This window comes from Coccinella septempunctata, chromosome 4 (genome assembly GCF_907165205.1).
Source record: "Coccinella septempunctata chromosome 4, icCocSept1.1, whole genome shotgun sequence".
Taxonomy (NCBI): Eukaryota; Metazoa; Arthropoda; class Insecta; order Coleoptera; family Coccinellidae; genus Coccinella; species Coccinella septempunctata.
In genome coordinates, this window is record NC_058192.1 from 15,070,927 (window position 1) to 15,084,937 (window position 14,011).

Consider the following 14,011-nt stretch of genomic DNA (forward strand, 5'->3'; position numbering starts at 1 on the left):
TTTTGAAAAATGCCATTTGCAAGATGAAAATCTAAACGACAGGAGATAGGCTTTAAAAATTGCTCGCAATAGATTCACCGTGTTCGAAAACCTATATTTCAATACCAAAATTTCAAATATCTGGCCCTGTTTAGGAGAAAATAATTTTTTTTGTTTTTCCACTTTTCATTTTCCAGTTGACTTTGGAGAGCTCTCTCGAGTGCAATTCTTTATTGAATCATCAACTGTTTGGTTTTCTAAAATCTTCCAAACAAATTCTATGCACTCCATATCCTAAGACAGTAATAGAACATCCCCATTTTCAGACAGAGTAGCAAATAGGTCATTTTAGGGGGGTCTAACCCCTTGCTCATTTTTGACCCAAAAAATCGGAATTTTCGAAATCGAGTTTTCGTGCTAGTGTGAAAGCCTTGGCGATGCTGATTATAATACCTGAAATCCCAATTGGATCAGACGAATATAACAGGAGATATGACAGATTGAAAATTGAAAATTTTTGAAAAATGCCATTTGCGAGATGAAAATCTAAACGAAAGGAGATAGGCTTTCAAAATTGCTCGCAATAGATTCACCGTGTTCGATAACCTATATTTCAATACCAAAATTTCAAATATCTAGCCCTGTTTAGGAGAAAATAATTTTTTTTGTTTTTCCACTTTTCATTTTCGAGTTGACTTTGGAGAGCTCTCTCGAGTGCAATTCTCTATTGAATCATGAACTGTTTGGTTTTATAGAATCTTTCAAACAAATTCTATGCACTCCATATCCTAAGACAGTAATAGAACATCCCCATTTTCAGACAGAGTAGCAAATAGGTCATTTTAGGGGGGTCTAACCCCTTGCTCATTTTTGACCCAAAAAATCGAAATTTTCGAAATCGAGTTTTTATGCTAGGGTGAAAGCCTTGGCGATGCTGATTATAAAACCATAAATCCCAATTGGATCAGACGAATATAACAGGAGATATGGCAGATTGAAAATTGAAAATTTTTGAAAAATGCCATTTGCAAGATGAAAATCTAAACGACAGGAGATAGGCTTTAAAAATTGCTCGCAATAGATTCACCGTGTTCGAAAACCTATATTTCAATACCAAAATTTCAAATATCTGGCCCTGTTTAGGAGAAAATAATTTTTTTTGTTTTTCCACTTTTCATTTTCCAGTTGACTTTGGAGAGCTCTCTCGAGTGCAATTCTTTATTGAATCATCAACTGTTTGGTTTTCTAAAATCTTCCAAACAAATTCTATGCACTCCATATCCTAAGACAGTAATAGAACATCCCCATTTTCAGACAGAGTAGCAAATAGGTCATTTTAGGGGGGTCTAACCCCTTGCTCATTTTTGACCCAAAAAATCGGAATTTTCGAAATCGAGTTTTCGTGCTAGGGTGAAAGCCTTGGCGATGCTGATTATAAAACCTGAAATCCCAATTGGATCAGACGAATATAACAGGAGATATGACAGATTGAAAATTGAAAATTTTTGAAAAATGCCATTTGCGAGATGAAAATCTAAACGAAAGGAGATAGGCTTTCAAAATTGCTCGCAATAGATTCACCGTGTTCGAAAACCTATATTTCAATACCAAAATTTCAAATATCTAGCCCTGTTTAGGAGAAAATAATTTTTTTTGTTTTTCCACTTTTCATTTTCGAGTTGACTTTGGAGAGCTCTCTCGAGTGCAATTCTCTATTGAATCATGAACTGTTTGGTTTTATAGAATCTTTCAAACAAATTCTATGCACTCCATATCCTAAGACAGTAATAGAACATCCCCATTTTCAGACAGAGTAGCAAATAGGTCATTTTAGGGGGGTCTAACCCCTTGCTCATTTTTGACCCAAAAAATCGGAATTTTCGAAATCGAGTTTTTGTGCTAGGGTGAAAGCCTTGGCGATGCTGATTATAAAACCGGAAATCCCAATTGGATCAGACGAATATAACAGGAGATATGGCAGATTGAAAATTGAAAATTTTTGAAAAATGCCATTTGCAAAATGAAAATCTAAACGAAAGGAGAAAGGCTTTCAAAATTACTCGCAAGAGATTCACCGTGTTCGAAAACCTATATTTCAATACCAAAATTTCAAATATCTAGCCCTGTTTAGGAGAAAAAATTTTTTTTTTTGTTTTTCCACTTTTCATTTTCGAGTTGACTTTGGAGAGCTCTCTCGAGTGCAATTCTCTATTGAATCATCAACTTTATGGTTTTCTAGAATCTTCCAAACAAATTCTATGCACTCCATATCCTAAGACAGTACTAGAACATCCCCATTTTCAGACAGACTAGAAAATAGGTCATTTTAGGAGGGTCTAACCCCTTGCTCATATTTGACCCAAAAAATCGGAATTCTCGAAAACGAGTTTTTGTGCTAAGGTGAAAGCCTTGGCGATGCTGATTATAAAACCGGAAATCCCAATTGGATCAGACGAATATAGAGGAGATATGGCAGATTGAAAATTGAAAATTTTTGAAAAATGCCATTTGCAAGATGAAAATCTAAACGAAAGGAGATAGGCTCTCAAATTTGCTCGCAATAGATTCACCGTGTTCGAAAACCTATATTTCAATACCAAAATTTTAAATATCTGGCCCTGTTTAGGAGAAAATAATTTTTTTGTTTTTCCACTTTTCATTTTCGAGTTGACTTTGGAGAGCTCTCTGGAGTGCATTTCTCTATTGAATTATCAACTGTTTGGTTTTCTAGAATCTTCCAAACAAATTCTATGCACTCCATATCCTAAGACAGTAATAGAACATCCCCATTTTCAGAGAGAGTAGCAAATAGGTCATTTTAGGGGGGTCTAACCCCTTGCTCATTTTTGACCCTAAAAATCGAGGTTTTCGAAATCGAGTTTTTGTGCTAGGGTGAAAGCCTTGGCGATGCTGATTATAAAACCGGAAATCCCAATTGGATCAGACGAATATAACAGGAGATATGGCAGATTGAAAATTGAAAATTTTTGAAAAATGCCATTTGCAAGATGAAAATCTAAACGACAGGAGATAGGCTTTAAAAATTGCTCGCAATAGATTCACCGTGTTCGAAAACCTATATTTCAATACCAAAATTTCAAATATCTGGCCCTGTTTAGGAGAAATAATTTTTTTTGTTTTTCCACTTTTCATTTTCCAGTTGACTTTGGAGAGCTCTCTCGAGTGCAATTCTCTATTGAATCATCAACTGTTTGGTTTTCTAGAATCTTCCAAACAAATTCTATGCACTCCATATCCTAAGACAGTAATAGAACATCCCCATTTTCAGACAGAGTAGAAAATAGGTCATTTTAGGGGGTTCTAAACCCTTGCTCATTTTTGACCCAAAAAATCGGAATTTTCGAAATCGAGTTTTTGTGCTTGGGTGAAAGCCTTGGCGATGCTGATTATAAAACCGGAAATCCCAATTGGATCAGACGAATATAACAGGAGATATGACAGATTGAAAATTGAAAATTTTTGAAAAATGCCAATTGCAAGATGAAAATCTAAACGAAAGGAGAAAGGCTTTCAAAATTGCTCGCAATAGATTCACCGTGTTCGAAAACCTATATTTTAATACCAAAATTTTAAATATCTGGCCCTGTTTAGGAGAAAATAATTTTTTTTGTTTTTCCACTTTTCATTTTCGAGTTGACTTTCGGAGCTCTCTGGAGTGCAATTCTCTATTGAATTATCAACTGTTTGGTTTTCTAGAATCTTCAGAACAAATTCTTTGCACTCTATATCTTCATAAGACAGTACTAGAACACCCTGATTTTTAGACAGTGTAGTAAATAGATCATTTTAGGGGGGTCTAACCCCTTGCTCATTTTTGACCCTGAAAATCGAGATTTTTGAAATTTAGTTTTTGATTTAGGATGAAAGCCTTATCAACGCTGATTCCGAAACCGAAAATCCCAATTAGATCAAACGAATATAACAAGAGATATCGCAGATTGAAATTTGCAATTCTTGAAAAATGCTATTTCCAAGATGAAAATCTAAACGAAAGGAGATAGGCTTTCAAAATTGCTCGCAATAGATTCAGCGTATTCGAAAACCTATGTTTTATACCAAACTTTCAGATATATGTTTAGAAAAAATCGAATTTATTGTTTGTCCATTTTTCTTTTTGGGAATTTTTCGATGGTCAATTTGCGAGTAGTTTTTCTTCCAGGAAAATTATCGTAGATCTGAAAATGATACATATTCTGGAAGAGCAAATCGTCTAGTAATAAATCTGAGAATTTCATCAATTTCGGCACAAGCGTTCGGTCTTGAATAAGTTTCAACTGACTCCATCTTTTTGGGAATTTTTCGATGGCCAACTTGCGAGTAGTTTTTCTTGCAGGAAAATTATCGTAGATCTGAATATGATACATATTCTGAAAGAACAACTCGTCCAGTATCAAATCTGAGAATTTCAGAATTTTATCCTTTCGTGCACCACCGTTCGGTCTTGTCGAATTCTCAAGTGAAATTTGCACTTTTTGGAAAATGATTCGAGTAGTTTTTCTTCGTAGATCTGAAAGTGATACATATTCTGAAGAAGTAATACGTCTAGTAATAAATCTGAGAAGTTCATCCATTTCGGCGCAACCGATCGGTCTTGACGAATTCTCATGTGAAATTTGCAATTGTTGAAAAAGGTCCTGTCCAAGATAAAAATCTGAACGAAGGGAAATAGGCTTTCGAAACTGCACGCTATAGATTCAGCGTGTTCGAAAACCTATTTTATTACGAGACCCAACTCAAGGGGGACCTGGCGCCACCCGCGCTAACTGCATTGGCATACTCTCGACTATGTAATCTTATCGTGTCGGTCTCACTAATATTTAGGCAACAATACACCTGGTGTCCTCTAGTGCCCGACTTTCTAAACTTGCATTTGATTAGTATTTATAGTACTTGTAGGTAATTTATAACCCATCGTATAATTCTGTGATAGTTTGGATTGGTCGAGTGGCTGTTAAGTACTGCATTTGTTACTATTTTTCCAATATTATTTTCCTAACCGGTATAGCTCAAATACTGCGGGCATTCTCCCAAAAACATCGAAAATTCCTTATGAGTTCGATTCTGGATTGTTTTGAACTATTATAAAGTACATATTTCACGGTAAAAAAACAGTCTATGTCGAGAAAAGCGCTATTCGGAATATGTAATATGAAATCCCTAACGTAATATCCTCTCAAAAACCATTAGTTCAGCGCCTATCTTGTAATAAATCAAATTTCGCTTTCCTGATATGTTTCAGCAGTGGAAGGCTATGAATAATATTTTCTTTGTAGCATTTCAAGTCTCTCCAGATCCTTGTGAGGCCGGCTTATTGCAGAGGGAGCGTCGCCAGACATCAATTGAGAAACCATTGCTCATTCTTTCATATTCACAATCAAAACCAGCATTGTGGGTTTATACGAAGTTGTATTTCGTTGAGATTGAAGAAATCTGGGGGTGAAGATGCATTTTATTAAGAAAAATATAAAGAATAATTTACTTTTGGAGTGCTCTTGATAGTATAGATAATTATCAGTTTTGTTTAGCGTTGCGAAATTTGAAGAATGGTTATTTGCCCCCTTCAGCACAATAAGTAATTGCTTTTCCCTCTACACCATTCGAATAATTTATCATGATATAGCTTTGTTTATCATTTTTTTCCTGAACAAGACCTTATTGTCGTTTGCGAAAATTGTGGTGCAGGATTAGCATCCAGGCATAAAGGTAACTAAGTAACTAAAACACTTCGCGAGATTAGAATAGAATTTTGTCACAGGTACACAACAATCTGACTGTTACCGAAGCGTAATGCGAACATGAAACTGACAGGATCAGGTCGGTGTTTGTGTTCACAATAGAAGATGTTTTCATCTCCTGATATTTTTACGTTTGGTGGGAGAGAACCGTGAAAGTGCTCCTGCTGTTTAGAATTCAATTAATTTGTGATAGGAATGCATGCAAATCATCGATTAAGTGTTCGTTCGATTGTTGTATTCAATTGTCTCTTCTTTCATTTTCTTTTTTTTTTAATTTCAATGAATTATGGTATTCAACCATTCAACGCTTGAAAAAAATAAATCTAACAATATTGAAAGTCAGAGAATCAGTATGAAAGAAGAAAAAAAATATGATACTCCCGAAGCAATTCCGAAATACACCAATAACAATGTCTTCACTATTGTCGAAAAAAAACTTTTCAATTGGAACATATAATTCATTATAAATTTGTTACTTCCACATTTTATTGTTGATGTTTCAAATGTCACAATCAACGTATGAACGATATGAAAAAGTACCTAAATACAGGGTGTCCCAAAAGTACTGAATCAAACGTCACACCACGATAGAGTAGACCAAATATTATCGAATGAAACCAACATTAGTTCAACGAAAATGTACCGTTTCCGAAATAATCAGAATTTTATTAAAATACCTAAAGTTGCCGATTTTCGAACTATTTTTCTTAATCACAGGGCCAGTTTGTGAAAAAGGATATCGATTTCAAATTATATTGAACTAAGATTATTGTTTTATCTCCCCTAATTGAAATTATTTCAAGTTGCTAATCGATAACCTAATTAAATGTAAATTAAAGCCAGAATAAACTCAGCTCAGAATAAACCCCCTCTATAGGGATGATAATATGGGAGAAAAACGCTATCCTTAATCACAAATTGGCCTTGTGATTGAAAAAATAGTTCGAAAATCGGCAACTTTAGGTTAGGTTTTTTCAGAAACTGTACATTTTCGCTCAACTAATGTTGGTGTCAGTCGATAGTATTTGATCTACGCTATCGTGGTGTGGCGTTTGATTCACTAGTTTTGGGACACCCCATATTGGCGAATAAATTGGAAAAGATTGAGTTGAATGCCACCTTCAGAGTCAAGGAGAGCCTATTCTCGAATAAATTAATCAAAGTGTTTCGGCATTGTATCTTGAAAATGGTTAGTAACGTAGAAAATGAATGATTCCTTTAAATATCATGTTCTTAATGTATTTATAGATACTACTATTCACAATACATAATTCGGTCCGAATAAAAACTTCAAAGCCGATTGTGTGGGTAAGAAATTATTCGATAATATCTCGAATTATATGAGTGGCTTTACTTATTTTGTATGTATATGGAGATGATAATGTGGAAATACGCAGTTTGGATCAATTAATAATTTACTTTGTCGCTCACTTTTTCTGAACATAAATTCAACTTAATACACTTATACGATAACATTAAGTTAATGAATAAATACAACCTTATCTTCGTGATACAAACAAAGCCTTTTTTAGAGAAAAATACTAAACTGCTTCCAGCTGATTCTGGCTTTATATAAAGAAGGTTAAATTACTGAAGAATTCTTCAATTCACAATTTGAAAATATATATTGCTGCAAAATGATCAACTCTTTTTGCCATACAGTGACGATGGTGAGGATATTCAGATTTTTTTCTACATCAGTTCAGTAGGAGTATATCGCTCAGTAATCTTTTGAAGGATTAATTAGTTTTAATAAATTTTCAATCATTAATAAGTTCACGTCAAAAATACCTACAAGCGAAATCTGACCGAGCTGTTTGAACATATCATTTCAAGCCTCTAACTTCCGAATGTCACTCGAAAAAGAGGGTCCCGGTCAAACTAGAAGACAACACACATCACGTCCCGGATTCAGACCTGTAGGCGTAAAAGTTTTACCCCGCACGCCAATTACAGAAATCATAGGACCCTTGTCAGAACACGACTTAGTTAATTGGAACCGGCCACAGCATCGATGGATTTCCCTTAAGGATGTCTTCTGGAATAATTGGGGCATCTAAACCAGCAATTTAGAGTTGGAAGTTGGAAACAAAAAAATGTGTACCTAGTGATGTTTACTCCTATGAAAAGAATATATGGGCTAGCCTGTGTTTGTATTAAAGAAGCTATGAGAACGTTTCCGACTGGAGATCAGTTCAGATCTCACATAACTTCATCTTGTGATAGATGGACTAGGCCATAGGGCATTTCTAAGAATATCCAAGAAAGGTATGGGTAATGAGACAATTAGGATTCAGAGAGCCTGTGCACCTCTGACCCAAGATATCTCATCAGCGAATCTCCCAATGACGAGATGATAACGAAAACCAACAGATGGTTCGAAAACCACGACAGGGACTAGGGCAGTAATATTCAGGGCTGGCATCAGATGTTCAATATTGTTCGTCCAGTCTAAAAGCGTCTTTCAGGCAGGATAATTTGCAATTGGAAGATTTCTGGAAGTGGAACTTAAAAGAAACTATCAGAAATGTGACATAGTGATACATTATGATAGTGAGGCCCCAACCAAGGCTCGCATGTTATCGATTCTAAGGTAACATAGGCAAGAATAACAAGGCCGTTTAGTCTGAACCGCTTCTTTGAATTCATTTATGGTATGACTATTTGTATTTCTGTGTTGCATGTATATTGCACGTATTTTATAGAACAACACATCTCGTCTACATTTCACAGTTCCTACACCCCTGACCAAACCATGGCTTGTTGTTGAAAGATCAATTGATTGTATTTAGGATGAAAGTGCTAATAACAAAAAGTATTGTAGGGTTCTATTCTCTCTGAGGTACCTATACTCAACCAAACATCAACCCACCATGATGGAATGTTAAAATCAATTCTACCATATATACAAAGAAATATTAATCGATATTATTATATTATATGTTCTGACTTTATTTCATAACATAACTTGATCTATAATGTATGGAAAATACTGAAACACCTCATTTTTTTGCAGGCACCAAATTTCATGAGAGTGAAGAAGAGTTTCATCAATCACCAATTCATCTGTTGACTGTTCCACCGGTGAGTATAAATTTGATATAATTTTAAATATAAGTCAGAATAAGTGATCATTTTCTGATTTAAGCATACATACAGTGACTTTGAAATGTTTGTACCAGATCATAAAAGAGACTTCTACATTATTTATATCTCAGCTTCCACGCAAAAATCAGAAATTTCAAAGGAGGTGAATTTAGGTTCATAGGGCAACATTTTATACGGTTGTTTACAATCAATATGTATCAACCATGTGAGAGTGATGACTGCAATCCGTAAAATCTTAAATGAGGTTGAGTGACACCTTGCTTCAAAAAGTAATTCGGCTGCCTTTTCAAACATGCCATACACTAGACCTTTTTTCTTGTACTTCCGAAAAATAAAAAAAAGAATAGTAGAATAGCCAGAAATAGAATGCAATGAAACATGAAAACAATGAAAATTTTTTCAATACAAATGATTTTCAAAATGTTGTCCAACAATTTGTAGACAAAAATGTGAGCAATTTTCAAATTGGGTCTTTTATTACGTTTTGGAAAACTACAACTTGAATTTCTAGGCATGCTGTGCGTATTCCTACTTTCAATTCTTCTACATCTCGGAGCTGTTCTATACACAACACAACCTACTCTATTGTTATCAGAGAAAAAATAAAGGTATCCAGACAGGGAACGTGGAGGCACTCTTAAACCTGTCCACTTCTCTTGGAAACAATTAGTGAACCATTTCCTCACTAGATGATTTTAAGTGAATGAGGTCTTCTTGTGAAAGCATCAATTTTGTGAGGCAATGGCTCATAAATCATTCCCAAGAGAAATGGATTGGTAGAAGAAGGCCGATTGAACGCTCCTCAGACTTGACATCTCCAGATTTTTTCCTCTGGGAACATTCAAAGTAAGTGTATAAAACATAGCCCCGAAATGTACAAGAATTGAAAGTAAGATTACGCACAGCATACCGAGAAATTCTAGTTGAAGTTTTATAAAATATAAGCTCCTAATCTGAAAAGAGGTTATATTTTTGTCTACGAAATAATGGACACCATTCCGAAAAAAATCTTTTGTTTTAACATTTTTTTCATTATTTTCATGTTTCATCGCAACTCTTGCTATTGCAACTATTCTTCTCTTTTTTTCGGAAGTACTAACAAAATGGGTCAAGTGTATGGCAATTTGGAAGAAGCAATCGAATTACTATTAAAACAAGGCGTCACTCAACCCCCACACTCATTAAAAAATTTAGGATTGGCTGTCATCACGCCAGAGATTTTTTTTTTGCATTTTTTCTGATTCCGTATGGGGAACGAGATATTAAGGGTGTTACCTTTACAAATTGACACACTGTATAGAATCTGTACAACGTAGGAGTGTTGTAGCAAAACTAGATTTGAAGCAAACCCATCCTTTTTCCCTAGTAATCCAACCACTATCGTCATAACGAGCAATAAATCCGCAGAATGGGCTCCGCGCCATAAAATTGCGGTTTTATCAAATTTTATCAGCACGAAAAGATGTAGTCGAATCGATTACTTAGCGTGTGCTCCCCATACTCTCGCTCACGAAAACGAATAGAGTTACAAATCAAATAGTTTCAATACGGTATTGGAAGACTTGATGTTGTTAACCTTCACTGAAAACACTGAATTGTCCGGAAATGGAGGAAGAAACGCTGTTTTCAGCATTCTTTCAGTCGAAAATTCAGCAAAGCCTGCACGCGTCGAATATCTATGACGAAATTCAATTCATTTCCCTAGCTTGTAACTTTCGTACGATCTCATCGATGGTATGGAAGGAAAAATAGGCTAGCAGATGTTCAGTATGGTAAACTCATTTGGAGTGGGATGCATAGAGTACCTAAACATTAAAAAAATATGTTATAACGATATCAGCTTCTTGAAATTCGTGCTGAACTGACACCTTAGCGTCAGTTAGTAGTTTTTACTGCATCAGTCTAGGTCAAGTAGGTCTTAAGTGCTGAAATTTTAACTTCTGTCGTCAAATCAATGGATTCTGCTGGAAAAAAATCCCAAAGTTAAAGGAACTTTCACTGGTTGTTCAGGGTTGGTTGCACTATCAATCTTCCGAACTCCAGGCCCCGTTGTTTACTCGAGGAGGACCGAATAACCTCAAAATTTTCGGACTTCTATCGTTCCTTCAGTCACAGCTTCTAAACCACGTGGTTTTCGACTTAAACGAAAAATGTGCAATTCATTTAGGGATTATTCGTATCCGACCCATTTCAAAGGTAGGTATTTAATAGTAATGTTGTTAATTTTTGGTCCAAAAAAGTAGACTGACCATATTTTTGATTTACCTCAGACTATCATGAATTTTGAAGTGTGTCAAAGCGATTGTAAGTTTGTAGTAGAATTAAAATGGTGTATTATTATGACTTTAGCGGCTTTCATACTCTTCTCCAGAGGAAAATTCACTTATCCCAGATATCTCAGATATCAAAAGGATTAAGCTCTGTTGGAGCCCTTTCCAGGTTTTCGGGCTCGTGGTGGTGGTCGGGTAGGGGTCGCTCCTCGGCTCCCTGCTGTAGGTTGGATTCCTGCTCCACCCGCACTTCCTGTCGGAGCAGACGGTGTTCCTCTGCATTCCCCATGTACTTACGTACAGTTCTCGCCGTTCCGAGCAGTACCGCCTTCTGCATGACTTTATAAATATTTTCGTCCAACAGAAGTTTCATCAAGTTATCTAGTAGTTTCTTCGGTATCAGGCCTGTAGATGAAATGACAATAGGGATGGTCTTGATATCTTTCAACTTCCACTGTCTTCTGGTTTGTTCCTCGAGATCTCTGTATTTTGAAATTTTTTCAGTGTGGCTATCTAGAAGATTGTTATTATTTGGAACCGCCACATCGATGAATAGTGCTCTGTCCTCATCCTCATTGAGCAATATGAGGTCTGGTCTATTGTGGGTTATTTTCCGGTCTGTCAAAACCGTGCGAACCCAGTAGAGCTTGTGATGTTCATTTTCCAACACAGCATCCGGATGGTAATTGTAATAAGGAACCTTTTTCGAACTTGGTGTTTTAGTGCCAATTCTTGGTGAAGAATCTTGGCAACAGCATCATGTCTATTTTTGTACTCCGTGCCCGCGAACTTCTGACATCCCCCGGTGATGTGCTGGATAGTTTCATGTGTCGCACAGCCATAACGACAGCTATCGTCCACCACTGAGGCATCCTTGGCGATATATTTCATGTAATTTCTTGTTGGAATCACCTGATCCTGGATGGCGAGCATGAAGCCCTCTGTCTCAGGAAACAACCTTCCGGAAGTCAACCAGTAGTTCGACGCAGATATGTCGACGTAATCATGGTTGACCTCGTTCTGGTGCCTTCCATGCAAAGGTTTGCAAATCAGTTTCTGCATTTTACTTTCTGCAGAGTGTTCGACGGTTTCCAAGTGATCCTGTTGTATCTTTAACGGTGTTTTATTGTTATTATTATCCTCTTCTTACAATGTGCAACTTGGTTGCAAAATTTGACGCTAATGGTTCAGTTTAAAAAAAAAAGAGGGTGCATGAAAGAGACTTAGGTCATGTAGCAATGGGTCCAACCGTCAGTAGTAGGAATTTGGTGTTTCACTCACAACGATCATGAGAATCCTTAAACAACATAAATACCATCCTTATAAGGTAAAAACCGAATGAGATCCCGATCGCCGACTCCTGTGTAGTCGGTGAAATGATTAACGGTATTCAAAACTAGGTGTTTTTCGGACGAGTGTTCATTTTACCTTAAGGGGAAGTAATACCAAAGAGTAACAACTCTTGATACTCTTTGGTAATACCTCATACGATTCGAGATCAAGACGATCGACATTGGTGGCTTTACGGATGCTACCCCAAATACGAAAATGTGTCACATCTTTGAGCAATAGCCTGAATTATGTACTGAGTCAGGTGAAAAGTAGAAATTACCACGTAGGAGGTAATATTAGGAATATTGAATAATTTTCAGTTATTCCTGAATTTCAGCGTAATTTCGGCATATATCCCTATGAAAATCTTTGCAGTAAATAAAGAATTGTTTCGCCGATGTCAACCCGTCGTTATTTCCATCGAAATATGTCGAAAAACCGTCGAAAAATGATTGTGAAAACAAGATTTATTGACACTAAAGTTCAATTTTTTTTCTCATAAAAAACAACTAAATTGGAACAAAAAGGGACAGGGTGACAACAAGACGTCCTTTAACTTCAATTAAAAAAAAATCAAGACTTCGCGTAAGAAATTGAAACGTAACATAGGAACTAGTGAATGCCGTTATTGAATGAAGATTATTGAGGTATTACTTCCCCTTAACGGCATTGTAAACCAGCATAACTATCGGTATTGGTCAGATGAAAATCCAAGATCATTTCGTGAGGTGCATACTCAGCTTCCCCAAAAATTTAATGTTTGGGCGGGTATTCAGGGTATTCAGTTTATTTCCATAAATATGGAAATCCCATAATCGGCCCTTTTTATATCCGGTAATCTCACTGGCCAAATTTATCTATTTAAATCTATAGGAGAACCCTATTTATCCAGCCCTCGTGTAAGTATTGTAGAATGCAGAAGGCCATCAGACGATCATTTTCCAACAAGATGGCGCACAACCTCATTTCGTTCAACCGGCGCGTCAGTTCTTAGATGAAAATTTTCCACACGCCTGTATTGGAAGAAGCGGACTCTAGTGGCCACCCAGATCACCTGATCTGGCTCCATCTAATTTAACAGGAGTCACCGGAAATTCAAGATTTACGCTACCCAGCCTGAGTTACTGAATGATTTGTGAAATCGGATCATTTGAATGTCGTTGAGTAATGTACGTGAACGTTTTCATCAAAACTTATATTACTGCAAGGAAGTGAATGGTGCACATTTCCAGCATTTAATAAACTTATCACAAAAATAAGAACTCTTCCACTATTTTATCCGTCATTTCGTTATAGATGGATATTTTGAAGCGAAATTTCATCAGATAGTACCTACTCGATAAGATCTCTAACATGAGTTATCGCAACACCCCTCATCCCCTTTCTGAATGAAGGTGTTGTGCCCACCCCCGTAAGAGGGTTGCAGTTGCAGGGATGCAAAGAGCGGAAAAGTTGCTCCGCCTCGAAACAGAGATTGACGGATCCGAGCGATTTTCCTTATTTCCATTTCAAAGCCGGAAAATCGATTTGATGAATTTTCGTTGGACCGCTCTCTATGAAAGCGTA

At 36.4% G+C, this 14,011-nt stretch overlaps 1 protein-coding gene across 1 annotated transcript in view; it reads left to right on the plus strand.

Moving 5' to 3' along the window:
- The window catches only part of LOC123310837, a 61,070-nt gene extending 52,067 nt beyond the window's left edge, over positions 1–9,003 (plus strand). Inside the window, exons 3-4 of the mRNA XM_044894514.1 lie at positions 8,752–8,819; positions 8,884–9,003. Of these exons, the coding sequence (XP_044750449.1) occupies positions 8,752–8,819; positions 8,884–9,003 (188 nt within the window). The remainder of the gene's footprint in view (positions 1–8,751; positions 8,820–8,883) is intronic.
- Positions 9,004–14,011: the final 5,008 nt, after the last annotated feature.